The sequence below is a fragment of the Dasypus novemcinctus genome, chromosome 19 (assembly GCF_030445035.2).
Source record: "Dasypus novemcinctus isolate mDasNov1 chromosome 19, mDasNov1.1.hap2, whole genome shotgun sequence".
Taxonomy (NCBI): Eukaryota; Metazoa; Chordata; class Mammalia; order Cingulata; family Dasypodidae; genus Dasypus; species Dasypus novemcinctus.
Genome location: NC_080691.1, coordinates 13777385 through 13804965, shown reverse-complemented (window position 1 = coordinate 13804965; position 27581 = coordinate 13777385). Strand labels below are relative to the sequence as shown.

The 27581-nt window shown below is 58.4% G+C and overlaps 1 protein-coding gene and 3 long non-coding RNA genes across 4 annotated transcripts; all 4 read left to right on the top strand.

Annotated features, from left to right (window-relative positions):
* The first annotated feature begins 1449 nt into the window (after positions 1-1449).
* On the top strand, positions 1450-3274 carry LOC131274506 (uncharacterized). The gene is made up of 3 exons (XR_009181731.2): positions 1450-1560; positions 1957-2067; positions 3213-3274. It is a non-coding gene; the product is annotated as an uncharacterized lncRNA (long non-coding RNA).
* A 734-nt stretch (positions 3275-4008) lies between these two features.
* On the top strand, positions 4009-5470 carry LOC139437036 (uncharacterized). The gene is made up of 3 exons (XR_011646598.1): positions 4009-4078; positions 4773-4966; positions 5205-5470. It is a non-coding gene; the product is annotated as an uncharacterized lncRNA (long non-coding RNA).
* A 1970-nt stretch (positions 5471-7440) lies between these two features.
* On the top strand, positions 7441-9687 carry LOC131274507 (uncharacterized). The gene is made up of 3 exons (XR_009181732.1): positions 7441-7529; positions 9171-9257; positions 9659-9687. It is a non-coding gene; the product is annotated as an uncharacterized lncRNA (long non-coding RNA).
* Positions 9688-9985: 298 nt separating this feature from the next.
* LOC131274685 (uncharacterized) lies at positions 9986-13759 on the top strand. The gene is made up of 5 exons (XM_071209663.1): positions 9986-10131; positions 10304-10402; positions 10730-11340; positions 12648-12762; positions 13254-13759. Exons 1-3 carry the CDS (start codon positions 9986-9988, stop codon positions 11307-11309), a joined length of 825 nt encoding a protein of 274 aa, XP_071065764.1. The 3' UTR covers positions 11310-11340; positions 12648-12762; positions 13254-13759.
* The last annotated feature ends 13822 nt before the right edge of the window (positions 13760-27581 follow it).

Below are 27581 nucleotides of genomic sequence, written 5' to 3'. Positions count from 1 at the left end.
AAAATAAACACATGGAAAAAATGCTCAAGATCTCTTCTGATTAGGGCAATGCAAATCAAAACCCACAAGGACTTATCATTTCACACCTATCAGAATGGCCACTATTCCAAAAGACAGAGAACTCCAGGTGCTGGAGAGGCTGTGGAGAGAGAGGAACACTTCTTCCTGGTTGGTTGGTGGCAATGCAGAATGGCCCAGCCACTGTGGAGGACTGTTTGGCAGTCCCTCAAGAAGTTGAAAATAGACTCGCCATGTGACCCTGCAGTACCACCACTGGGTCTATAGCCAGAAGAACCGAGAGCAGTGACACGAACAGACATTTGCACGTTGACTTTCGCAGTGGCATTCTTCACGATTGCCAGAAGTTGGAAACAACCCAGGTGTCCATCTATGGATGAGTGGACAAACAAGCTGGTGAATTCACTCGAGGAAAAGTTAGGCAGCAATAAGAGGAAATGAATTGTAAAGAAGACAACATGAATAACCCTGGAGGAGATTCTTTTAAGTGAAGCCGGCCAGACACACAAGGGCCAATGCCACAGGATTGTGTTATCATGAACCAAATAGACTGTGTAACATACTGTATGATAAAAAACAATTTCTACGTAGCCAGTCCATTTAATTGAGAGTTGTACAGTTTTATTCAATTGTGCTTGCTTTTTCTTTTTAAATGATTGCTTCTATCTCCAATTCTTAAGTGGACAAGATAGAGTTAGAAATAATCAAGGCAACGGGAAGCCTCTGGGCAGGATTGGTGGCACAGCCGCCATGTCTGACTTTGGTCTCATTTGCACCTCGTCACGGGCCAGATGGAGACAGCAACCAGGAGTGCAAGTGGGTCTCCTCAGACCACACGGCCCTCCCCCAGCCCTGTGTGGAGTGGACTCAGGGTTCCATCCGTCCCCGTCCTGCTTCTCCCATGTCTGAGTGTGTGCATTCACTCCGTGTGAAACCAGACTCCAGGGCTCACAGTGTCCACCCCCTCCCATGGACGTGACGCTGTCCCGGGAAGCCGATGCAAGAATGGATCCCACTGTGTGGCGAGGAGACTGGGGGTGGGCCCCAGTGACTATCCTGGGCTCCCCAAAATGGAAAGGACGGAGCAGCGGGCTCTGAACCCAGCTGTGTCTCCCCTGAGCTGGGGCCCGAGCCACCCGCAGCCTTCCCAGGGAGCTGTGGGGGGTACGTGTTGGCAGAACGGCGTCCAGGGAACAAGGCGATCCAGGAGAGGGGATGGACAGACAGCCATGCAGAAGGACTTTGGCGGGGTTCTGACAGTTGAAGGGCCCAGGGGAAATGACCTAAGGAGGTGACCTCACTTCCTCGGTGACAGAACTTGGAACCCTGGTAACCAGGCACCCAGATTCCACAGGCAGCCCCTTCCCAGCTCACTTGGCAGGAGACGCTTGAGAGAGCAACATCTTCTCCTGCTGCGTTGCGCGACCCCGAGGCTCCAGCCTCAACCAAACTGGGAATGAATCGCCTTGCCAACGCTTCCGATATTGGCTCAGGCCTCAGCCATGGAGCCGCTGGCCATCGGCACCCAGGAGGCACCCAGAGGTGACACGGGGTGGCCCAGGGGAGCCAGTTGAGCACAGGCCACCGCTGTGCTCCTCCTGGGCAGCCCCACGTCCATCCTCTTCCCAGGGTGTGGGGGGGTGGACAGGGGGACCACTGCAGGCAGGAGCGGCTGTCAGGGTTGGGGACCTGGAGGGCCTTCCCTGTCCCCTGCTAGGTCATGGGTGGGGGTGGGAAGAGGCAACTTGGGGACATCCACGTGGACCGTGTCTTTCCTGAGCCTCCAGCTCCCCTGTTCTCTCCACCGGGCTCGGGGGAAGGCAGAGCCCACCTGGGCCTGCCCTGGGTCCCCGCCCGATGGAGGGCCAGCTTCCCCTGCAGGGGGGACAGGCCGCTCGCTGACACCCCTTGGCCCGGCCGCCGGCACTGTGTTCACAGAGCTCCACGCAGGTGGTAGGCGAGGAGCTGGAGGAGGGGCTCGTCTACACCATCTCTCTAAGGAAGGTGATGGTCCATTGGGGCCCTGGCCAGGGCTGGCGCTGGTTCCAGGTGAGAGCAGGCACTGAGGGGGGGTGGCCTGAGGTAGCTGGGGAGCACCCCAGGGCTGTGTTCCACCCTCACCCCCGCCCGCACGCTCTTTAGGGCTTTCCCGCCCGAGTGGCCCCATATCCTGCTTCCCGAGGAACCTGGGGCCCCACCAGTCGCCCAGCACACGGCCACGCCACAGACGAGGGACGGTCACCACACTCGTGGAGAGGGGCGGGAGAGGGTCTTTAGCGCAGGATTCCCGTCAGGGCCGGCTGGAGGGTGGGCACGCCGCAGACACGTGCGCATGCTCCTGCTGTGTTTGCGAGTCCCCTCCTTGGCCCCACGTCCCCAGCAGCATCTCCGTGACTGTCCTTGCCCATCTGGTCCGAGCCGTCCAGCTCTCCTGCTGAGGAGGGTTCTCGCCGTCTCCCATAAGTACCCCCTTGACCTTCCCGGGTAGGAGCTGGGCCTGCCTCGGCTGCCCAGGATCCCAGGAGGGCGGCGGCTCAGAGCAGCCTTTCAGCCTTCGGGGCTGCTGGAGCTGAAGGTCTGTCCCGGGGCCCTGCCGGGTCTGCTGCCCTGGACACTGCCCCCAGGCCCCCAGGCAGTGGTCCTCCTGGCCCCGGCAGAGTCTCCAGGAAAGGGTCGGCCGGGCAGAGGACACGCAGACCTCCCTTTCTCCAGCAAGGGCCAGTTGACCCCGTGGAGGGCCAGCGGCGGGGGACCACTGGCTGTCTTTGTGGGGAGCGTCCCTGCAGCCCCTGGCCCTGGCCCTGGCATTTCCCTTCCTTGTCCTGATGTGGGGTCGGGGTGGCCAATGGCATCCCCTTGTTCCTCTGGCCCAAGGACAGTGCAGTCCAGAAGGTCGTCCCCTGACCAGGAGGCTCTGCAGTTCCCCAGGGTCTGCTCAGCCCCTCAGCCCTGCAGGGGTCTTTCTCCCCCAAGGACCCTCCAGGCACCCACCTTGTCAGGTCAGGGGCCTCGCCTTTCAGGTGTTGGCTCCCCTGCGGTTCTGTATGAAGGCCGAGGACCTTTCTCCACTAGGGGCCTGCACGGCCCCTCGGCCGGACGTCGCTCGGGGCTCGGGGCAGCAGGTGGGCCCTGGCCCCGCCCAGCTGGGTCCAGGTGCTGAGTCTGACCACACTGCCCCCTCTGTCCCACCCCAGAGGAAGAACGAGGGGGCCCTTGTGAGGGGGGAGAGCTGCACCGTGTGCACAGTCCAGGCAGGCCGCTGGGAGGCCCTGGCGGAGTACCTGGTGCCCACCTTGCAGGAGGGCGACCTTGGCTACGTCCGCACCTTCCTGGGGACCTACCACGTGTTCCCCTCCACCGAGCAGGTCCTGGACCGGCTGTTCCACCAGTGAGCGCCCGCCCCCACCCGCCCCCTGGGCTGCTGCGCCCCCCACGCGCTGGGCGTCTCAGAAACGCCACTGCCCCCGCTGGCCTCAGTTTCCTCCTTGGGAAGGGGGCGCCCTGAGGACCAGCCCCAAGGGTTGATTTTAGGAGAGCCTGGGAGGGTCCGTGGGAAGGGCTGCCCGAGCCTGGCTCCCAGATGGGGCGGCTGGAGGTGCAGGGCTGCTCCTGGGCAGGACTTCCCTCTGCCCAGGGAAGAGGCTCTCGGCCTCGCCCCCTTTAGACCCAGTTTTCCCATTTCTCAGGGAGGTCTGCGAGCCCTTTTGGGCCTCCGACCTCGGCGTGGTCAGAGCAGGGATCCCTGTGGGCTGCCAGGGGTCTCCAGGCCCATCCCAGGTCTGAGGAGGTGCCGCTGAGGGCTCCCCATTCCCCAGGTAGACGGCACGTGTCTATTCGGTGCACGCGCTACCTTCGGCACCTGGCTTCATGCAGTGGACACGGCAGGCCAAAGATCCTGCCTTCTGGGAGCCTTTGGAGGGGGGGCGGCCGGCAATAGGTCGAGCCACCTTCAGCAAGAGGGACACTCAGCAAGCAGCTGTGACAGCCTCACGGTCTCCCCTAGGTATGGAGGTGACCTCGGTGGGAGGGGCGAGCCTCCTGGACGCCTTGATGTGAAAATGTAGGTGCACCTTGGGTGAGGGCGAGGGGCTCTCGTGCCCAGACCCCATCATGGGGAGTCGGGTGGTGGGTGGCTGGGTAGGACTGGGCGGGGTCTGGGGCCACCCATCCTCCGTCCCCTGGAAGGCTGAGTCCAGAGGGCTTCCCCCTCCCCTTGCCAAGGAATAAGGAAGCTTAGGTGGGGTCCTGGGGCACTGTCTGCACAGGAGGCCCGGGGGCTCATTCCTGAGAGAAGCCCACCCGTCCTCCGCCCCCTCCCAGCCCCCAGGCCCCCAAACACCACCTCACACAGACCCCCGACAGGAGGTGGTGAGCAGCCTGCTGCCAATCTGCCGGGGGCCTCAGTCCTGTCTGCCTCCTGCAGGGGTGGTGGGGACGGCTGCGTCCCCATCAGGGCGGGGAGGGGGGCAGTGTCCGTGGGAAGGGAGACACACACGACACCAGGCAGAAGATGAGGCAGATCCTCGGGCAGAAGCTCCTGGGTGGGGGCCGCGAGGGCCTGGGGCGGGAGGTCAGGCCCTGCCCCCTCCGCACTCACCCGGTGCTGAAGCTCCTACTGTGTGTCAGCACCAGGCTGTGGCCAGGCCAGTCAGAGCCCTTGCTGTCCTCGTGGACTTTCTGTGCAGTGGGAGGGTCCCTGGGGGCAGCGTGGAAGGCAAGGCTGGCATCTGACGGTGTTGCCCCCCTGCCCTCAGCACCCTCTGCGCCCTGCTGGGCACCTGGATGGACCAGTACTGGGAGGACTTCCTGCAGCCTCCAGACTCTCCCTGCCTCCAGCTGCTGGCGGCCCACGCCCAGGAGCACCTGCTGGGCTCTGGCCCACAGTGCCGTGTCACGCTTCTGCTTGCCCAGATGAGACACCCGGAGCCCACGGAGGCAGAGCCGGAGGGTGAGGGGGCCTCGGGGTGGGGCACATGAGCTTGTGGGCCAGGAGCCAGGATTGCACCGCAGAGGCAGGAGCCAGCAGAGGTTGCCCTTGGGCTGCGAGCAAGGCGGAGCCCCAGACACGTCCCCTGGGAGCCTGCAGGCGGGGAGCACTTTCCTGGGCAGGATCTTCCCCTAGAGGTAGCAGGATCTTCTCTGTTTTGGAATGACTCTTGCAGCCATTCATGCTGTCTCTTGTCCAGCTCCTTTGTCAGCTCCAGAGCCACCAATGCCTCCAGGGCGCCCGCCAGCGCCACTTCCAGTCCCTGTGGCTAACACAGGTCCAGTGCCAGAGTTGGCTCCATCACCACCCGGACTGCCAGCTAGCGAGGTGGCGCCAGCACCTGCCGTGCAAATAGAGCCTGACGCATTCCTCGCCGTGGCGCCAGCTCCTGAGCTGCAGGTGGTTCCAGCACCATCACAGCTGCCCCCCACAGAGATGGGGCCCGTGCCCTCCCTGGAGCTAGACCATCCGACCTGGTCAGCCGAAGCACCTGCTCAGGAGCCGCGGGCAGCTGCAGCACCATCAGGAGCAGGAGCTGCAGAGCCGGGGGCAAGTCTAGCTCCACCTGCCTCGCCGCCGCTCCACGCATCGGCACTGCCCGCTCTCGAGGGAGAGCCTGCTCCTCCAGCAGCAGAAGCGCCGGCTTTTGAGCTGGAAGATGCCTCGGGGCCACCTGCACTGCCACCTGTGGAGGGAGCGCCAGTGCCCCCTATGGAGGCAGAGCCGGCCCCGTCTGCAGGGGCAGCCCCATCTGCACCAGCAGTTGGCGAGGGGGAGGTGGTCCCACCGCCACCTCTAGTGCCGCCTGCACTGGTCGCTCCAGTGCCCACTCTGGAGCTCCAGCCGGTTCAGGCACCTTCAGGAGCAACGGCTCTCAAGGGGGAGGCAAGGCTGACAGCAGCCCCTGAGCCACGGCCAGAGCTCAGCTCAGCAGCAGGGCGGGCTGCCCCCGCACAGCCTTCCTGCCCCTGGCCCGGGACCTGCAGGGACGGTCTGCGTGAGCAGAAGCCTGGGCTCCTGGCTTTCTCTCCCAAGCTGGTGGCAGAGCAGCTGTCGCTCATGGATGCGGTGAGCAGCTGGGCTCAGCAGGGGGGCACTGGGGGGACCTTCCTCCCAGGACCTGCCGCCCCAGCCTTCCCCACCCTGATCCCAAATCCTGGGATCTGGGTCCAAGCCCTGGTCCCCTGCCAGCCTTGTTCCCTGGGCGAGTTTCTTGAGCCCAAGCCCGCACTTGCGCCTCTGGAGAGGAGACCTAGGACACTAGCCATCACTGCTGTGACGATGACCCCGGCCAGGGTCCTGAGGGCCCGCGGGATCTGACCTGGGGGGGGCTGTGGCCGACCAACTTGCCCTCCTACCAGGAGCTATTCAAGAAGGTGGTGCCCCACCACTGCCTGGGCTCCATCTGGTCCCAGCGCCACCAGAAGGGCAAGGAGCGCGTGGTGCCCACCGTGCGTGCCGTCATCAGCCAGTTCAACTGCGTGGCCGACTGCGTCGTGGCCACCTGCCTCGGGGACCCAGAATGAAGGCCGCAGACAGGGCCAGGGTGGTGGAGCACTGGATCGAGGTGGCCAGGGTGCGTGCCGGGGCCCTCTCTGGACTCCTGGACCCCCTGCGCGCTGGTGGGCTCTCAGCCTCCGGGCCCTGCCCTGCCTGGAGCACAGCCCTCCTTCCTCCTCACGTCCCCCGCAGGCTCTTCCCTCAGGTGGAGCATGGGGGTCCCACTCTGGGGCCCCGGCTCGCCCTCAGGGGCTCCGTGGGGGTCTCTCATCCAGAGGGGGAGGTCAGCCAAGAGGGCTGGAGCGGGAGCACGGCACGCTCAGACCACCCCTCACGGCCCATTCTTTCTCCCTCCCCAGGAGTGCCGAACCCTCCGCAACTTCTCCTCAGCCTGCGCCATCCTGTCTGCTCTCGAAAGCCACGCGATTGGCCATCAGAGGAAGACATGGGCGGAAGTTTCCAGGTGGGCGGGCTTCTCTCCAGGGGACACCGGGTGGGGGGACCAGTGGCCCCATGGGAGGCTGGGCATCGCCCTGCAGGAGGCCTGGAGGCAGCGGGATCTGGGCAGGGGCCGGGTGGGCTGGGGCTCCAGGTCTCGCCAGGACCTGAGGTCAGCTGTTGTGCGTCAACACTGGTGCCGTCTGCGGTCAGGCAGAGTCGAGCCAGATGAGAGCACGTCCAGGACATGCTGGTCAGCAGCCCGCTCTGTCCAGGGGACAGCTCCCCGTGTCAACACCAGCCGCTCGTGAACTAGGAGTGGGGGTCCCTGCTGTGCCCACCTGAGAGCTCAGCTCCCAAGCCCATGCTGTCCTGCAGTGCTCGGAGCTGCCCAGTTTCAGCACCACCCACCCAGGCAGTCTGGGTCCCAGGACCCAGCTACAATGCAGTGGATGCTCCCACCCACTCCCACCTTTCTCCTTCCTTCTTGCCCTCCCCCAGGGCCAGCTTCCGCCTCTTTCAGACACTGTCTGGGATTGTCTCCACTGAGATCAACGCCTCCCTGGGCAGCGAGCTGATCTCCCAGGTGAAGAGCAGGTGGGGGGCCAGGGCTCAGGAGGGGGGCTTGTGAGTGTTTCCCTGGGTGTTTCTTTGCAAACATCCAGTCAGGCCTCTTCTGGAGGAAGATGAAGAGGGATCTGCCTGGTTCGTGGGCAGTTGGGGGGCAGCTGCCGGGTCATAGGCCTGGGTTGGTGCTCGGACGCGGTGGGAGGGGCTGGGATGTTCTAGGAGGAGATGATGAACTGGCAGGATGAGAAGTCTCCATCCACGTGGGGGTCTCAGACCTGCGCCTCGTTCCGAATGGCTTGTGTCAGAGAGCTAGGAGAAGTCTTTGGGAGATGGGAAACCACGGCGTGTCCTTTCTGACTAAAACTAGATGCTTCCACCTAGAAGATGCAGCACAACTTCGATATCCAGTACTGCAAGGTCCAGCCGTGCAGCTGGAGGATGGGGCACCCCTGCAGGCAGAACATTCCAAGTGGACCCCGGGGAGGGGGCGCTTGTGTGCGGGCCTCAGGCGGCCTTTGGGTTTTCAGTCGCTTGGGCTGGGGCAGGAAGGATCTGCTCAACTAGGCCTCCCGGGACAGCCCATCCTCCAGCTCCACGGCTGGGACGACACGAGGCCCCTCGCACATCCACGCGCAGAGGCCAGGAGAAGCGGGCAGCTGTTGGCAGTGGCGGGCTGTGGGCGACGTCAGCGCAGATGAGGCCTCTGGCCAGAGGGAGCTGCCCGTCCTCCGCGCCCTGAGCGCATCCTTCCTTGGGCCTCCGTTGGAATGGAAGCACGCGCATCCAGCGGCGCCGCCCTCACGGCCAGCTGGCGGGGTTGATTGGAGAAAAGGAACGTGGCCGAGCGTTCCCGGGACTCAGAGTGGGAGAGCGGGATGGCCAGAACATCCGTGATGCTGGCGTGCACCCCCGAGGCCTCTGGACTCCCGAGAAGGGGTCAGGTCTTTGTGATCATGTCCCAGATGTCCAAACAGGCTCAGGGAGACTGGGTCGGGTGCACCCCCAGGGCACCTCCAGCACGTGGTGGCAGCAGATTTACACCTGCCCACTTGGTCCAGGGGTCCAAGGCCCCAGGGACAACAGGGAGGGACAGAGGGCCTCACTGATCCCGAGCTGCTCAATCCTGACAGAACGGGAACCCCGAGTTTGCCACCCTGGATGTGAACCCCAACAGAGCCCGGAAGCAGCAGCAGCAGCAGCAGGAGGGGGAGGGGTGGCTCCTGCCAGGAGGCCAGGGCAGGTGGCCTCCAAGTCAGGGTGGGGTCCTCCTCCCAGCCATCACTCCTGGGCCTCTGAGCCCAGGGAGCCTCCCTTCCATGTCTGTTCCCCTGGAAGCTTGAGGGCCGGGAGCCGAGGGAATCCTCGGGGACTAGTGGCAGCAAGTCAGAGCAAGAGCCTGGAAGAGCCGAGGCTGGGGGACTGGGTGGGGTGGGGTGTGGGCTTGGAATGGAAGAAACGCCGGTGCTGGGAGGTGACTGCAGGGGAGTTTGGGGTCCTTGGAGTCCGGGCGGGGAACTTCGGGGTGACAGCTGGGTGCCCGAGCATAGGCCAGGGTGATGCTGGGTGGTCCTAGGAGTCTGAGCCTGCAGCGTGGTCAGGGCAGAGTGTTGGGGGTCCCCGAGCACCTGTGCTCATCCCCACCCACTCAACGCCACAGGGTGCCATCCAGGCCACTGTCCCATGGCTGGGGACATTCCTCACTCGGTTTTTGATTGTGGACTCTGCCATGCAGGAGTTTCTGGATGTGAGTGAGCCTGGGGGCAGGGCCGCGTGGGAAAGGGTCCTTGAGGCTTGGGAGGGGAGGCTGGCCCGAGCCCCAAGCGCTGAGCAATGGGCACACTGCATCGCCCGAGAGCCTCCCGGCTGCCCTGGAGCTGGGTGCTGTGGACTTGTGGCCGCAGAGTGAGCGCAGGCTGGTCCCGGGGCATCTCTCCACTGTGGTCAGGGGCTGGGCTGGGCGTGCCCTTGGGCTCCCCTCGCGGGCCCCACTCCTGCGCCCACAAGCCTGCCTGGGTCCATGCCCGGTCTGGGCTGCCCTGTGCCCGTGGAACCCGCAGTCATGCCGCACGACAAGGGCTCAGGGGCGACGGGCAAAGCAATGGCTGGGGGCTCCCTTGTGATGGATGTGACCTCTCTGCCTTCCAGGGGACCATGGTGAATTTTGAGGAGGAAGGTGAGCAGCTGCGGCCAGCAGTGCGGGGCTGGGGCTGGGGGTGGGGGCTGGACAATGAGAGCCTCCTGGCAGGGCCCCCCCGGGCTGCAGGCAGCTTCCTGGAAGACTGCTGGGGAGTTGGAGGAGAGAAGACAGGGCCGACCCCTCCCTCGGGAGGGTGGGGTACACCTGGTGGAAGGTCGACTTCCTGGAGGAGGAGCTGTGTGAACTCAGCCCTGAGGGCAGGTAGAGCCCGGAAGGCAGGGGAGGGCTGGGGAACCCAGGGGCCAAACCAGCCCCCCGGCCCCGGCCCACCGGGCATGCCCACCCGGGCCTCAGCAGTGCCTCCTCCTCGGTCTGACCCCAGGAATACCAGCTGGTGGCCGAGCTGCAGCAGCTGCAGGCGCGCCGATGGGCGCTTCGGGGCCTGGTTTGAGACCGTGGAGCAGCTCGGCCAGAAGGACAGGTGAAGACATCAGGTCCCGGTGGGGGCGGGAGTGCCCCGGTGGCTCCTGGGCCCGTGTAGGCCCTACTGCCCGAGGAGGCCGGGGCACGCAGATGCCAACTGCTGTGCGGACCCCAGGAGGGAGCCCGAGCTGGGGCTCCCGGGAGCCTGATGGCTGCCCCCTGTCCTGTAGCCTCCTTCTGTCTCGTGAGTGGGAGCTGCCACCCGAGTCAGCCAGTGAGATCTTCCAGGCCCAACAGCCCCCGGAAGGCAGCAAGCCTTGGAGTGGAGAGTGAGTTCCCCCTGCGGGGCAGGAGAGGGTGGGCTGGCCGGGGCTCAGGGAAGCTCCAGGCTGAGTGTGGGCTGGGGGGCCTGCCTGCCACTGAGCGCCGGGGTCCCAGCTCCAAGCCTGACCAGCCCTGGGGCTGGGAGAGTCGCCCCCTCCCTGGGCCTGTTTCCTCCTCTGGGCAACGGGGTGGTGCTGCATGAGCTCAGAGGCAGTCGGGGCCCACTGGCTCCTCTTGATGGACCTAGGACTTAGCCATGTGCAGATTTAGCAGGGCAGAGGGGGGCAGGCATGCCAGGGGAGGCCCCCAAGGTAAGCCGAGCCTCCATCCAGCCGCCAGGGCCCCGACGCTGAGTCCAACAGCAGCAGCAGCAGCAGCACCGCCCACTCCAGCGTCCAGCTCCAGGGTGGCCCTGACCTGGGCGGCGGGGATGCCGCGGATTCTGCTCACACGCCCGTGGCTGGCTCCTCTGGCTCTGTGGTGGAAATTCACCTGGACCACGTCCCAGAGGCCCAGGACGGTCAGGAAGTGAAGGTGACTGCCCAGCCCTGCTCCCTGGGGCCCTCGCCCTCCCGCCGCCCTTCCTGTGCCTGCTGGGCCCTCCCCATGTCCATGAGGGGTGGAGCCCTGTTGACTCGTCCAGACCTTCTAGAGCCTCCCAGAGCTTCTCAAGCAGCCCAGGCTGCCCCGAGGCTCCCGGCCTCTGCTGACCTCCCGTGCCCCACAACCGGGGCAGTCGACCTGCGCATCGTCTCGGATCGGCTCCACCGTCACGTCAGCGTAGGGAGGAACATCCTCTTCCTCCACCATCCAAGCCAGGGCCACCCGGACCAGCCGAAAGTGCCGCGACTCACGGCCGTGCTACAAATGGCACGTGGGCGACCGCTGCTTTGTCCATGTCGTCCTGGCTGAGGACAGCGGCCACAAGGTCCAGAGCATCCTGGTGAGCCGGGCGTGCGGCCGCCCCCTGGGCCGTGGTGGCTCGGCAGTAGGCACCTGATAAGTGCCGTGGTCCCTGCCTGGTGCCCTGGAGCAGACTTGCCAGTGGCTGGGGAAGGACATATGACCACGTGCAGGGGCAGGAAGAGCATGTGTGCGACAGCAGTCAGGGCTCAGGATGGTGGACACAGGCAGGCCCGAGAAGGCATGTGCTTGGCGGGCCAAGGAGCAGCCGCGAGGCCAGGGCTGAAGGAGCAGGGATCAGGGGAAGGGCTGGGGTCAGAGAGGCGTTGGGAGCCAGGTCCCATCAGGCCCTGGAGCTGCTGGACGGAGCGTGACTTTCTCAGGAGCCCCTGAAGGTCAGAGCAGAGCAGGGACAGCAGGAGAGCTTTGGCCTCAGAGTGGATGGTGAGGCGGTGCGTGGAGACACCGGCCGGCGCGGGGCTGCTGCCGTGACCCAGAGGGGAGGACGGGGTCTGCCCCAGGGCGGTGGCCGTGAAGGTGTGAGCAGGGTCTAGATCCCGGATGGACATGCAGATGGAGCCACCCCTGCCCCACGGCCCAGAGGCTGCAGAGCTGCGGTGGTGCACAACCGAACGGGCTGCACTTCTCTTGTGGCCAGGAGCTGGCGTGCTTGTTCTAAGCTGTCACTGAGTGGCCCTTGGCCTGAGCCCTGCCTGCACCCGGGCCCTCGTGCTCAAGGCAGCTGCGCTCTAGACCTTGCTGAGCACAGCTGCCTCCTGGAGCCCAGGGCATCCTGCGGGGCCGTAGGGTGTCTCCCAGCCTCCTCTCGGACATGTGGGCATGGACTGGACGTGTGTGTTCCGCCTGGGGATTCACTGCTACACAGAGGCCTCCTGGAGGGGCAGGGGCAGGGCAGGGGCCCTCCCCGAGGGCAAGCCATCTCCTGTGTTGGGGAGGGAGGAGGGACAGAGAGAGGCCCCGAGGTCACTCCACAGTCCCCACCCTCTGCTGCGAGGCCACCCTTTGTCCCAGGGCTCTGGGAGCCCCTAACAGTCGTCTAGGCCGAGGAGCCAGGGGCCAGGGCTCAGCCTGCAGGGCAGGGGATTTGGACGCTCCCTTGGAAATACCCTCAAGACAGAGGTGCAGGTTCTTGTAGGAGATGGGGTGAGGAAGGACTGGAAAAGAGCCCTCACTGCCTGGAGTGTACCCAGGGGAGCAAGAGAAGACAGGGAGGCCCCTGTAGACCCAGCCCCGAGCAGAGGGGCCTCCTCGGGGTCTCTGGCAGCTGCGCTGAGGGGAGCTGGCTCCAGGACCCATGCCCTGAGGCCTGTCGTTGACCCACCGCAGGAGACCAACCAAGACAGGGCCCCAGCCGTGACCCGCAAGGCCCTGAAAGAGCACGAGCTGGCTGGGGAGCAGCCTGAGGACTACCAGCTGGTGCAGATCATCTCAGGAGATGGCAGTGAGTTGGGGGCAAGTGGAGAGGGCGGGGGCGCAGGGGTGGGTGGGGGCAGCACGGCCCCTGGCCGAAGGTGCGAGGCCATACCCAGGAGGCCCGGTGCGGGGCTGCCCTCGGCGTGCTCGGCAGTGTGGTCCCGGGGAGCGCTGGGCTCAGGGGCATGTGCTGGGCTGGAGAAGGCCAGTTTCAGCACCGCCATCTCCAGCAGGGAAGGCGGCATGGGTGCTTGGGGGACGAGACCACCTCGTGGCAGCTCCACTCTGAGGCTGGCAGTGGGAGTCAGAGTTGCTTCTGGAACAAGGGTCCCCCGCTTTCAGCTGTGCCTCTGCAGAGCCTTCCCTGGTTGTTCAGGGTGTCGCTCAGGCGGCTCCTCTGTGATCCTGGAGTGGGGAAGTCGGGTGCCCGGGCGAGGCTGGCTCTCATGGGGACACAGAGGGTGGGGTTTGTGCGTGCCCCGGAGCATGGCTGACCACCCCTCTGCCCCACCCCCCCAGCACTGCAGATCCCGGACGGCGCCAACGTGTATTACGCTATGGCACCCTCGCCCGATTATTGGTTTCTTCTCCTGAGGAAGACCACGCCCCTGGATGCCAAGGTCAAGGAGAGGGCTCTCTCAGCCCTTCAGGGGAGTTGGCAGAAGGGACCCAGGTTCCGAAAGGGGAAACTGTAACTGGCCCCAGCTGCCCCCACCCCAGCCTCGGGGCCCCTTCCCTTCCAGGTCCGCCTGGCCAAGTCGTTCTGCTGACCCCAACCACCGTGGGCCAGGCCAGGCAGGTGCTTCCCGCCCCAGCAGCCAGTCTGGGCCACCCCCAGACTCCACTCACACCCCTGGGCCTGTCCTGCCACCCAAAACATGGCTAGTCGGAGGGAGGGTCTGCGCGAGATTGTCAAAGAATTAACAGCAGCAAAGACTATCTAGGGGGGAGGGGCAAGATCTACCTTTGTCCTTAGCAGATGTTCGATGTGAAGGTTTGATTATTAAATTCTTGTTTCCACTACAGCCTGGGAGTTGAGTTTGGTTCTTGCATTTCCTGTGTTAATCGAAATGAGATACAGGCTCTCGCAGTGCTCAATCAAAGGAGAAATCCTGCAGATTCATCCGTTTATTTTAGAAAGGAGAAGTGACAAGAGCCAGCTGCCCCTCCCCGGGTTCTGAAGCCAACATGGGCATCCACAGCAGAGCATTTCGGTGCGTTTCGGTGTTCCACCCCGGGGAACCGAGAGCACCCAGGAGGCCTGTCGGGCTTAGACCATTCCCAAAGACCGTTTCCCGAGCCCGGGCAGGGCAGCAGCCGCCTTTCCACCACTTTGGAGGAAGAAGGAACCTTTCCCGCTTCTTGCCTGAGGCTTTGCTTGCACACCGAATAGGAAATTGTCGTTTTCAAGGGCGAACCATAGGGTGACAGCAGCAGTAGGTGGGGCAAGAATGAGAACAGAGCTGAGAATGTGGACTGGAAAGGGACAGAGGAGCCAACGAGGAGGATTCTTGGCCCCAGCCCAAGGGCAGGCAGACCCGGCCTCCTCAGTGCCCCGCAGGGCCTCACGGTCCACGCTTGACCTTGGAGTTCCTGCTTTGCGACCCTCATCCCTGGCACCAGAATTCCTTTTCCTGAGGCGGGGACGGGGGTTTGAGCTGCAGCGTCCCGGGCTCCAGCTGGGCCTCCTTTGTGTCCACACCCCTGCTCCCTGTGAGCGAGTGCTTCCCTGTGCACGTCCTTCCCCCGGAAAATCCCTGCAGGCCCCGCCTCTGCCCGGGATCCCGGGGGGCTCTCCTTGCTGGCTGGGCCTGCGGCAGCACGCAGGAGCTCTCCATGCTGAGACAAGAGTGCTCCTTCCTGGCGGCCAGAGACCCCAGGCACCCTTTCCTGCGGGTCGAGGGGAAGGTGGGCCGAGCGGTCTGAGGTCCACACTCCCCGCCGTGTGGCCGCTGCCTGGCCTCAGGAGGAGCTTGGCTCTGAGCGCTCCAAGCTGGTGGGACCCTGGGAGGGCTGCGTCCATCGGTCCACAGCTCGGGCTTTGCTGATGTCACGGGGGTGTGGACAGGTCCTGTCAGGAGAGGGTGCAAGTCACGGCCTGCTGGGACCGACGAGAACAGTCTTGCCCCGATTTTCCCTCGTGGCACATTCAATCGCTGAGTGGCTTCCTGTCCAGGGGTTGACAGGCCTTGTCCTGAGCTCCCCGTGAGCTCTAGCCTGGCTTCCCCATGACCGGGAGCTAAAGGTGGAAGCCCTGGCTCAGCACAGAGCCCTGGAGCCTGCACCAGCCTCCCGCCTGCCCCAGGTGAGGCCGAGAGGCCCCTTCCGTCTGGGTGATCAGGGAAGTCCAACACTCTCCTCGTACACTGTCATGAGGAAATATTGGTCTCGAATGCACTTTTCTGTCATTCACAGAGTCACTAGCTCCAGCGGTCACCGTGAGCTGCTGGTGCTGGATGCTCACCTCTAAAAGGGAAAGAGTCACTGATTGTCAGAGGGTTGCTGTGATACCAGTCATTGTCTCCCAACACTCGTTCCGCCTTGATAGTGGGGCTTGGTTCCCTGGGCTCCCTCACGTCCTCTCGCACACCAGCTGGGACAGGCTGGACATCCAGGTCAGGGGTCCCATCTGCAAACACAGGGGCCGGGAGGCCGAAGAGGAAGAGGAGGGGCCGCCTGGCCTTGTCATCGGCCACACTCCCCTGCCTGCCCACAGGTGCCCTGCTCCTGGCTGTCCTCTGTGGGCAGCACCTGGGCACCTTGACCGTGGGGAGGTGGCCAGATATCAGGTAGCCCCTCCCGCCCTCTTCACCCTCAGCTTCTCTGGGCTCTCCAAGCCCACCAAGCCCATCAGCAGCATGGCCCCCCCACCCGGCAGTGTTCCAGGTGCCGCCCAGGTCCAGGGGACCAGGGAAGCACGGGGAGGGCTGGTGGCACACGGCATTGGCCGGTGTCTGCGAGCAGAGCCGTGGATGCATCGCCCACGTGTGCCCTACAGCGACCAGCGGGCATCACTGCCCTGTGTGCAGAGTTCCCCTGGTCCACCGAGCCGGCCAGGGCCTGCGGGCACATGCGCTCCCCGATCCTGCGGCGGGAGCAGAGCTCTAGGGCCCGCTGCTCACACCTGTGGCTCCCTGGGTGGAGCGTGGTCTTGCCAGAGACGCTCCCCACCCACTCCTACCCAAGCACCAGAACAGAAGTGGAACTGGGCAGCAAGGAGGGGACATTGAGCAGCGTGGCACTGCCCTGCCGACGGGAGCCGCGTCGGCCGGGGGGGCTGCCAGGCAGCGGCTGGTGCGATGAGCCCCGACCCCGGGGCACCTGGAGGAGGACCTGCCTGCCTGGAGCCCAGCAGCAGGCCGGCAGTCGGGAGCCGCCTGGAGAGCCATGGGCAGGAGAGGAGGGGCCAAGCCCGAGGCTGAGGGCAGTTTCCCAGATGAGCGCCCTGTCCTGTCCTCTCCCGGGGAGTGGGAGGTAGGCATGCCAGCCATGCGCCCACACCCCATCCGCAGGAGGCGAGCTGGCGCGTGCTCTCTGAGTGCGCGCTCACACACTTTATGTCCAGCTCTTCCGCATAAAATTGGGAAACTGACACCAAGAGAGAGGAGCAATTGGCCCGGGGCACAGGGACGGGCAGAGTCCCGAGTGTAAGGAGGGGTTGAGGCCTCCAAGCCAGGGCCCCTCCCCCCCCAGGATTTCCTACCCAGGCAGAAACCTCCAGGGCTTGTCTCAGGGCCAGGAGCCAAGAGCAGCCTCGGACCACTTCCCCGGTGGAGCGCAGTCTGGGAAGATTCCTGGGCCAGGGCTTCTCCTAGAAGCAGGAGCTTCTGTTCCTCCCCTTCCTGCTCCAGGTCCCAAGGGACCTTCAGGATCTTCTCTATTTGAAAAGAGGATGAACTCTAGGACTGCAATTTCCTTGGGATCACGGCTTTGGGACAATCGGTGCTCTCTCCCACTCGACAGAAGGCAAGTGCTTCAGGCTGCTCACAACCACGCCAGCATTTCCAATGAGGAGCACAGAATGAATGAGTGGACAGTCAAATGACGGTGCCACAAGATCCCTTGACCCCAAGGCAACAGGACACTCTCCCCTGGCTCCAAGTCACCCACCGAGACCTCAAGACTCTTTTGGCCAAATGGACTGACGAAGGACAACTCCAGCTGAGCACTGGTCTTTGCCAAAGCAAGCCCAAAGAGACGTTATTCAAACAAAGGTCAGTCTTTGACCATCAATGGTCATGGACCAGGCCACTCAGGGTGTCCCTGCCCCATGGGTAAGGAGATGCAAACCAAGAGCAGCCCCTTTCCTAGCTGCAGCATCTTCATCTTGAGCTCTTCCTGCCTCAGCCAGAGTGATAGTGACAACTGGCTCTGCCTGCTGGACAGCGGCCTGGTTCATGGATGCACCGAACCAGGGCATCCTTCCTTCAAGGAATGTCCCCTCCATCCAGGGCTTGGAGGACAGCATCAAGCATCATGTCACAGTCAGGGCCAGACCCAGTTGCTCCCAGCGTTGAGATCCCAGCTCTCGGAGAGGGCCCTGCCAGGGCTTTTCTGGCTCCTGCGCTGACAGCAGGGGGCAGGGCTTGTCCTGAGCTCTTCATTCGACCTGGGCACAAGCTTCTGCTGGTGGCGGCAGCCCCAGCCTTCAGTCCACGGAGTCAAGCATCTCATTCTTGTCCAATGGCTTGAGTACCTCTCCTTCCTCTTCATCATCCCCTCCTCATCCACAGGCTAAAGTCTTTAGAGACCAAGGATCTTGGACATAGAGACAGAAGCCAAAAACCAGGAAAAGCCAGAGATGGGGGGCGGGGGGAGAGAGAAGGAAGGAAGGAAGGAAGGGAGGGAGGGAGGAAGGGAGGGAGGGAGGGAGCTGGGATCAGAGGGTCTGCAAGTATAGACTCATCAGACAACTTTACTGTTCACAAGGGGCTCTATATACACCCCAGTCCACGAGAGAACAAGCAGCAACATGCAGTTAACCATCAACATTACTCAAAGTCTAAGGAATTCAAAAAATCTAATCTCAAGGTACAAAGTCTAAGTGTTCTATGCTCATCTTTTCTTTCAGCCTTTAACAGCTTCATCCTGTTTGCCAGGAACTCTTTTTCATATATATATATATATATATATATATATATATATATATAATTTTTTTTCTTTCTTTCTTTTTTAATGTTACATTCAAAAAATATGAGGTCCCCACATACCCCCCCCACCCCCCGTCACCCCATTCCTCCCACAACAACAACCTCCTCCAACATTATGGGATACTCACTGCACTTGGTGAACACATCGCTGAGCACTGCAGCACCACATGGTCAATGGTCCACATTATAGTTTATACTATTCCCCTAGTCCACCCAGTGGCAATGGGAGGATATACAGTGTACGGTAACTGTCCCTGCAGCACCACCCAGGACAGCTCCAACTCCTGAAAATGCCCCCACATCACATCTCTTCTTCCCACTTCCCATCCCCAGCAGCCACCATGGCCACTTTCTCCATCTCAATGCCACTTTTACACAACAATTCCAGAATAGAGCATTAGAATAGAGCATCAGCATACTCCACTCTTCCATTCTGTGGACCCTGGGAAGGCTATGTCCACTCCACCTCTGTATCAAGAGGGGGCTTAGATTCCACTAGGATGATGGGTGCAGTTCTCCTGTTTGCAGTTGTAGGCACTCTTGGCTCCCTGGTGTCGTTGCTGGAAACTCTTAATTACCACATTCCCTAGGTTGCAAGTGTAGCCATGGAAACAGCACCTTTCTCCTTGTGAGACCACTGTGCCTCAGTTTCCAACACGGGTCCCCAGTGGAGAAGACGTGCCTGAAAGGGAGGCCCCAGATCATGGTCAAGGGCAGGTGCAGAAGGACCCTGCAGCCCAGCGGCGTGACTCGGCCGGTTCCTGAAGCTGGGGTGTCCTCAGCAACGAGAGCCCACCGCTCCCCCTTTTGCCTCTGCCGCACTGACCGGCATTCCTGTCCCAGGCCGCAGAGAAAATCCTGACAAAACATGGTTGAGTTTGGGTCCATTTGTCCCTTTAACCTGCAAGTTCCCCCATGGCCCTTTTGTCAACCTCCTAAACCCAACATTCAGCTCGGGAAAAGGAAAGCAGCAGGTTCTCGACTAAAGCTTGTTGAACAAAACCCACATCCAAGCCCCCGACCCTCCGTTCTCATGAAATCAGTACTGACCTGTTCTCAGTGGTCCTGAGAACGTAAGCGGGCGAGTCCCCAAGCCTAATGCAGGCTCCTAGGAACCGTCCCCCCGGAATGTAGGCATGGCATCCTCATCCCCCCAAACCTAACTCCCACTAGACCCTTGAGGAAGAATTTCAGACCCAGGCAAAGACCAAAGACCCCTCCACTTGGAATCCCCCCACCTTGCCCCTTCCCCAACAATCAAGAAATCCATAGTGTCTAAAAACGTTCTTCCATATTAATAAAAAGTGGGCTGATCCCATGCAGTTGTCTTGATCAAAATGCCAGCTGACCATTGGCCAATACCCACCATTGTGAGTAGCCTAGATCCTCTGAAACAACCATGAATGTTCTTTGGATACAAACCGTGGAGCTGGTTTTGGTTGGTTAATCCCTCGTTTCCAAGGCCTCCTGCATCCACAGGGTGATGGAGCTGTAGCCATTTAGAAATCCGCTAAGCAAAACACACATCTAAACAGCCTATTAAGAAGAATGGCGTGTATGGCCCCGAGAAAATAGTCTTAATTTCTAAATAGTATTTATTGCTCACTGTTTGGTAGCTATTCTAGACTTTAGAAAGTACAGGATGTAAATGTGAACGTTGGTTACAGCCAAGGCTTGGTGACTTAAGCATTGTAAAGCCCTGGAGACGGTGAGACGTCTGCTGGCGATGGGGCCAGCACGGGCGCTGCCTGCCGTGGCTGCCGCTGGCCTTCCGAGCACGCTGCTCCAGGACCGGAGGAAGCTGCGTCTGCGCAATGCCCCGTCTTCACCATGCCCCAAGGAAGGACTGACAAGCCTGTTTCAGTTGCAACATCTTGCTTTCTTCCAAAAGAGCTCACGAGGGGTTTTTGATGTTGGAGTTTTGATACTGGAGTTTGATGCTAAAGCCTTAAGCCGGAGCCCCAGGAAGAGAGGAACGCTGAACCCAGAGAGAAGCAAGACCCTGGAAGGGAGGAACCCAGGAAGCTTGAGCCCTGGCAGACATCGGCAAACATCTTGCTCCAACACATGGGAATAGACTTTGGTGAGGGAAGGAACTTATGCTCTATGGCCTGGTATCTGTAAGCTCCTACCCCAAATAAATACCCTTTATAGAAAAACAAACAAACAAAAAAAAACCAAAAGGCTCTCACGAAGTCTGTGCTGGTGTCACCGTCCATTGACATGTGAGGAAACTGAGTCTCCGAGGGGTGTTGAAATGCACGAGGTTGTGCAGCTGGGGATAAGTGATACCAGGACTCGTCACCAGATCCTCTGACTGTAAATTCCTCCCGCTCTTCCCAGGGCAGCCCTCAGTTAACGTCAGGGCATCTTCAGCGTGGCAGCAGCCCGGGCTTCCGCCGTACAAACACTGACGGGCACAAGCGCAAGGTGCAGCCGCAGGACTGGAGGCTCGAAACTCCAGGAACGATCCACGCCCCAGTGTCTTACCTGGAAATCTTTTATTCCCTCCATTAGCCAAATCTAACAGAGTCCTTTCAGAAAGTCTGATTCAAGGTGCAGGTTCGAGTGATCTAAAGAGGGAAATTGCGGGTCGGTGGCTCCACTCTGCAGTTTCTGAAATGAGACACAAAAAGTGCCATGATCCAATTACCGTAGAGGAGAATTGCTATGTTCTGTGTTGGTGGGTATTTGTAGCTAAGTTTTAAGAGTCGAGAATGAAGTTATTTTTCAAGATGACAGTTTTTTTTTTTTAATTTTCTAATGTTTAAAGAAGCGTTAGAATACATGATACATAAAAAATACAGCAGATTCCCATATGCATCACCCCCACACACACTTTTCCCCATTATCAACATCTTTCATTAGTAGGTTACATTTGTTAACAATTGATGAACACATATTGAAGCATTGCTACAAAGTGTGGGTTATAGCTTACATTGTAGTTTATACTCTGCCCTGCACAGGTTTCTAGGTTTTAGGACAAAATGTATAATGGCCCATATCTGTCACTGCAGCATCATGCAGGGCAACTCCAATGTCCCGAAAATGCCCCATGTTCCACCTCTTCTTCCCTCTCCCTCCCCTCAGAACCTCTGGTGGCCACTGCCTTTATATCAACAATCAGAGTTCTTCCACTGCTAGAATAATCATAAGTCTATAGCAGAATAATAATAAGTCTACTTTATTTAGTCTATTGTTCATTCCTCACTTTTGATTTGGGGATGGTGATGTCCACTCTGCTTCTAATTGAGAAGAGGCTTAGATCCCCATGGGGCAGATGGATGGAACTAAGATGACAGTTTCCAACAGGAACAGCACAATCCAGAGCCACTGAAATTTTGAAAAGCTGGGAAATACTTCCTTGTAAATCATGTCACACTTACAGGGAAATTAGAATTTAGATTTTGCAAAATAAAAAAACTTCGTGTTTAGTATTGAGAGGCAATCTGTGTGATTCTTAAGGCAGAATCAAATTTTATTTGTTAAAAAACTAAAATACAACTTCAGAAAAACATAAATCCAAAAAATGCTAAAGTGAGAAGAGTGCCGGTTTCAGAACAAGGGACCCCTGTGTTCCGTCCCGGCTCTGGCTTGCTGGAAAGTTGCCTTTGCAAAGCCATCAGGCTCGAGGGACCTCTCAGCGGGTCCTGGAAGAGAAGCGCCTCGAGGGAAATATCCATACTTTCAAAGAAGAGGCAGAAAGAGGGGTAGAGCCAGGCTGGTGGAACGGGGCCACGCGTGTCCCACCTCGGTATTTAGAAGGTCCACCGCCCACTGGCCAGCTCTGGCCCCAAACGCCCATCACTGCCGCCAGAGGACCTGCGTGCTCTGAGCAGCAGGTGTAAAGGATCCGGCAGCAGTGAATGGGTCGGGGACCCAAGCCACCTCAGGGGATGGGCTGGACTGGCCCCAGGAGAGAGTGGAGGGTCTGGGCAGTGGCCGGTGGCTCCATGGCCTGCCACCCTCAGCCACCATGTGACGGGAGCCCTGAGCCCACAGACAGCTGTGTGCTCCCTGGACGCAGACCTGCGGCGTTGACTCAGGGCTACGCGGCCACGGATGCAGAGTGTGCTCAGTGAAGAAGAGGGTGAAGGAGGAACGCGCGACCTGAAGGGCGCTTAAAGGGCGTGCCACCACGGAGAACGCGGGTCAACTTTCGCCCAGCATTTCATGATGACGCTTTCAGATAAGCAGAGCAGGCAGCACCTGTGCGCCCAGCGCCAGGCTGCACAGAGGTTAAATCGTGCTAGGTTGCCTCGGAGCTTTGCTTTTGTTTTATTGGTTAGATAGGTTCTAACTGTGTGTGAAGAAAAATGTATAATTCGCACATCATATGCATCATGTCATGGAACAAATAAAGCACGTTCATGCAAATAAAATAGAGTAAATGATGGACATCACATATATACTAAATTAGCACATCACATGCATCACATCATGGAACAAATAAAGCAAGTTCATTAAATAAAATATACTAAATGATGGAGATATGACGATCTATGAATGATACTGTTTGTGGAATAAAGAAAATCTCAGATGAGTGAGAAACCTTCAACAAAATGGTTTCTCAAAATCTTTAGCTCTTGTCTTTTTTATTTTTAGAGAAGCTATGGGTTTATTTAAAAAAGCATGCAGGAAGTCACGCACCTCCCCGCAGGAGCAGCACCTTGCATCAGCTGGTGTATTTACCACAGTCGAGGAAAGCTCGTTTTCATTGTGGTTTATACTGAGGTTCCTTGTTGGTGCGGCATAGTCCTGTGGCTGGTTTTTTAAAAGCTTTATTCTAGTAACACATATACAACCTAAAATTCCCCCCTTTAACAACATGCAAATCCGTAACTCAGTGCTATTAATTACATTCAGTGTTGTACTACCATCACCACCATCCATTACAGAACTTTTCCATCACCCTAAAAGGAAACTGTACAATTTAAGCATTAACACCTTTTCCCTGCCCCACCCCCGCCCCTGGTAACCTGTAATCTAGTTTCTGACTCAAGGAATTTGCTTATTTGAATTATTCCATTTCAGTGAGATCATACAGCCTTTATTCTTTTTGTCTGGTTTATTTCACTTAACATGATGCCTTCCAGGTTCAGCCACGTTGCTGCATATATCAGAACTTCATTTTTAATCAGAAGTCTGAGCAAAACTAAGTACAGTGGCCAGAGTCCCCATGGTCTACCTCAGAGCGCGTTAGAGGAATGTGCCTGCAGGTCTAGGGCCCCTTTCTTGGCAGTGCCTGTTCTTGAACAGGTGAATCTCAGCAGGGCCAACTCTGGGAATTCTGTCCCCAGCTCAGTGGGGAACCCTGGTGAAGGTTTCGAGGAGTTTCCCAGGAGAAGCCAGCTGGCTGGAGCAGAGCGGGAAATTCTTTTTGATGCTGAAATCTTCAGTCCTCCCTTTAAGGCCTTCACCTCATTGCACGAGGCTTTCAAATTGTTGATTGTAGATGTCATCAGCTGTAGATGCAATCAACTGACTGATTTAAATCCACAGTGCACCCTCCCAGGCACGTTCAGGCCAGTGCTTGCTTGGCCAAACAACTGGACACCACAACCGGCCAAGTTGACACAGGGACTTAACCATCTCCATTGTCTTGATCCACTGTAGCAATTCTATGACCCACAGTTTGAAGTCAACTACACCAACTTCTATGCCCCCTGGAAGCAGGGCCTGGGTCTGCTTTCTCATGGCCATGGACCCACTATCTACTTCCTCAAAATTAGTAGGACCTCAAAAGAGTGGTTGTTGCCTACGGAAACAGGGGAATGGCTCAGCGGCTCCTATATGCCTGCCACCGTGCCAGGCCCTGGGGATTATGATGGCTGGCCTAGGTAGGCATGCCCCAAAATAACAAAAGAAAAAGCAAAACTATATTAAATGTGGTCCTATAGTCAATTAGCAAACCTTAAGCAATCCTCTTGTTGAGTCAGCTCACTGCATCCACCTGTCTCATCAGCTTGCCATCTTGCTCATCTTCTTAGGAGACACCAGGAAGCGAACCTAGGACCTCCCATGTGGTAGGCAGGAGCTCGATCGCTTGAGCCACATCTGCTTCCCTCGGCCTAACATCTTCACCAGGCCTCCATCCAGGGAGGGCAGCAACATTTCTAATACTGAGCAACCAGCTTCTGTCCTAATTATCTGGAAGCTCCCTTACGGGCGATGGTGACAGAGGAGAAAAATCCATCGACAAGATAAACTAGTTGATAAACTTCAACTGCGCCCTTTGGAGGCTTTTCCCCCCTGCTGTAAAATTGGAAGCGATTGCAATGTCAGCTGTAATTACCTGAGCCCATTACCCAGCTGGGGGCAGGTGGCACTTAAAGAAATTGTGCAGATGCTAAAACTGGTCTCTTAGAGCCATCTTTGTATGACTGAGCAAGGTAAACACATCTTAAAATAGATCCGAGCCAAAACCCTGCGCAGGCGGGTGGAGGGGACGTGTTGGCCGCAGCGGCTCCCAAGCAGGCAGGGAAATGGCTTCCTGCAGCGCCACGCCCCGGCCTTTGAAGGGGCATCTTGCTTCTACTTCTGACCACACAGGCCCCCCAGCACCCTCTCCTGGCTGTGCTGTGAACTCCCACATGCACCCAGGCCCCTTTCAAGACGGCTTCTTGGCCCACATCTGAATGCTGCAGCCGAGGGGGCACCCACCACCCCCCTGCAGGACTGCCCAGCTGCAGGGCCCGTCCATCCCAGAGCCTCCTCGTGGGGTCAGCAGGCCGTGCTGGGGCCTCCCGGGCAGTCCCCTCCCACAGGGGTGGTCCCCAGGGCACTATTTAGCTCACACACTCAGAGGCTGTTTCCCGGCCTGCAGCTCTCATCACGGCGAGTATTGTTCAAGCATTGAGCAGAGCCTCTGGCCAGGTGTGGTGCTGCGGGTGAGACGCGGGTCTCCTTCTTTTCACTCCCAACACGCCCATGTGCTGTGAGCTCTGACGTCCATCCCGCAGGAGAGAAGCTCAGTGGCTCTGTGGGGTGACGCAGGGACTTGAGCCCAGGTCTGCTGAGAGCAAGTGTTCACACTCTGTAAACAATAGGGTCTAGTTTCTGACATGCAATATCAGAATTTTTCATGGAAATTATCTGCATGAAAATTTACAAGTATTAGTCTTTAAATTCCTGGCAGTTGGGTACCAGGTGCCCGTGTATCTCTCCCAGCCACCTTTTTTGTTTGTTTTCCCTTCTACTGGGAAGGGGCAGGCCAGGTACTGCCTTAGTGGATGTCAATGACCCTGTCCTAGGAAACTGCCCGCCCGTCACCCTGCGTATTTTCTCAGCTGGCTCGCAGGGCCGCGTGCTGAACCTGTCCTTGGGGGTAGTGGGCTCCCGTGATTTGCGGTGGCATCATGCTCGGGGTCCCTCCCACAGCTGGCTGCTCACTCCCCCGGCATCACCTGAGCTCTGGGGACTTCCTCCTCTGGATGTGCCCCCTCTGGCTTTGCTCGCCGCATCATAAGCGCATCCTCCAGATGCAGAGGACAGCCGTGGGGCCGAGCAGTGTCCTCCCACAGGGGCCCTCCCGGAAGTGGCACTTTCAGCCTGGCATGGAGGTACCGGGAAGGGTTGAGCACAGCTAAGAAGCAGCAGGTGCAGACAATAAGCAGAGGAACTTGTGTCTCTACAAGAGTCTTTCAAATGCAGCCTCTGGAGCTCTCCTGGGGCAGGGAATTTTTCCAGACACCTGCCTGTTGGCATCGACGCAAATCGTTTGCTCAGGAAGCACTGACTGTAAGTCCACCAGGAACCACGGAGAAGCCCCAGGAGGCCAGAAACCAAAGGCTCTCGGGTGGCGTCTCCAGGCAAGTGTGTGAGCAGGGCTCTGGGGTCAAAATGGGGCAGTGAGGGGCTATGTCCAAGGAGGAGGGCCGGGGGACCGATGGTGAGGTGGAGCACGAAATGGACTTGCAGCAGGCGTGGCCAGTCGCGCAGGCTGGCGATCAGGTGGGTGCCGTGGGGAAAAGGCGCTGCAGTGAGTGGGGTCTGCTGTGGATGTGGGGGGTGGGGCAGATGCCAACGCCTTATCTAAATGATCTGCCCCATAAGGTTAGCCCCTCTGAGTCCTGCGAGGAGAAGTAGCTCCACTCCCTCTTACTCCATGTAAGCTCAAAGTGGCTACAAAGTAGCTCGAAGGCTACAAAGGCAGGCGCTTGTGTCCTTCCCTGGCTGGGGAAGGGAAGATGCAGGTGAGGTGGGGACGGGATGGAGGAGATGCGATGAGGAGGAGAGAAGACGGGAGGATAACGTTTTGCTTGTCCCTGCCTTAGAGTTAGTAGTAAAGATTTCGATTTAGGAGGGTGAAGGGCAGTGGCCTGCTGGAGCTGGCACGGACAGCCTCAGGTGGGGTAATTTTTAAGTTTTCAGGAATTTTGTTAACTGTTAAATGCAGCCATTATTAAACATTGTCCTAAAAATCACAAATTATAAGAAAAATAAATATAAATACACAAACCACATCCCTTCCAAATGCCTTTCACATTTTTTTTTCAAAGATTTATTTTATCTATTTCTCTCCCCCCGCCCCGCCCCCCCCACCCCATGCCCCTGAGGTACTCACATCTATCTTATCAGAGTCGGGACACCCTGTGATGGGGTGTGCAGTGGCTCCCCCACATTCCTGACCCCCTGGAGGGTCTTTACACCACCAAAGCTGGCGACACCTGCCAGTCAGGCCTCAAGGAATTGTATGTGGATTGTTTAGACTTCAGGGAATAATGGATAAGCAGTTAATAGCAGTAACTCACATGTAGCCATTATGTTGTGAATAGCCCAAAGTACTGAGGTAGTGACCTCCACTATTCAACACCAGAATCAAATTCAGCGAAGAAGCGCCTCACGTGAAGGGTGCACAAGGCAACTTCCCTGGTGGGGCCAGGCTGTCTCCCTTCAGGCTTTGTTGCTCGCATAAATGAAAGTTTAAACCACTTCTCATGTAGGAACTCTATCCCCTGCTTGAATGGTGCAGTCACTTCGGGGCTGGGTCTCTTAGTAATCCAGGATGGGTTGTTGTCTGATTTTATGACGTTCTCCTTGACACTGGAATTATAAAAACTGACAGAGAATTGAGCAAGAAAGAGCAAGTCACATTGAAGGCATCTGTCCAAATTGAAAGATGAATTGGGCATATGGATTTTTAAATTAAAAAGTATTGTATCTATTATTATCTGTAAACCAGAGAGCCCATTGTTAAACATTTACCAGCACACCCATGACAGGTTGTTTCGGACTTTTGATTAATTATAGCTAATTATAACACATGATTTAATTAAAAAAAAAACAGGTCAAAATAGCACCAGTGACAGATGCATATATGTGCCAGATATTTGTAAAATGAATTTGTAACTAGAATAAACATTGATTTGTTGTACATTTCATCAACTATAATAAATACACTTAGCCATCTCTTCTACACAACAATCTAAGGCAGTGCAAAATGCCTAAAACTGTTTATAAATTTCAACAGTTCTAACCTGAAGAACTATGCACATAAAGAGATCAGCAACTCTGTTGAATATAGACTTCATTTTTTGTGAAATAGACTTATCTGGAAAAGCATGAATGCATATGTGATAGGCTAATGTGTCAACTCGGCCAGTTAACTGTGCCCAGTTGTTTGGTCAAGCAAGCACTGGGCCAATTGTAATACAAGGATATTTATAGACTTTAGTCATCAGTGAGTTTACTGCAT

Bases quoted from the DNA above. Each gene is read 5' to 3' on its own strand.
- LOC131274685 (XM_071209663.1), top strand. From the start codon at position 9,986: ATGCCCACCCGGGCCTCAGCAGTGCCTCCTCCTCGGTCTGACCCCAGG. The intron at 10,132-10,303 runs GTGAAGACATCA...CCTGTCCTGTAG, and splicing joins CAGCTCGGCCAGAAGGACAG to CCTCCTTCTGTCTCGTGAGT. The intron at 10,403-10,729 runs GTGAGTTCCCCC...GCCTCCATCCAG, and splicing joins AGCAAGCCTTGGAGTGGAGA to CCGCCAGGGCCCCGACGCTG.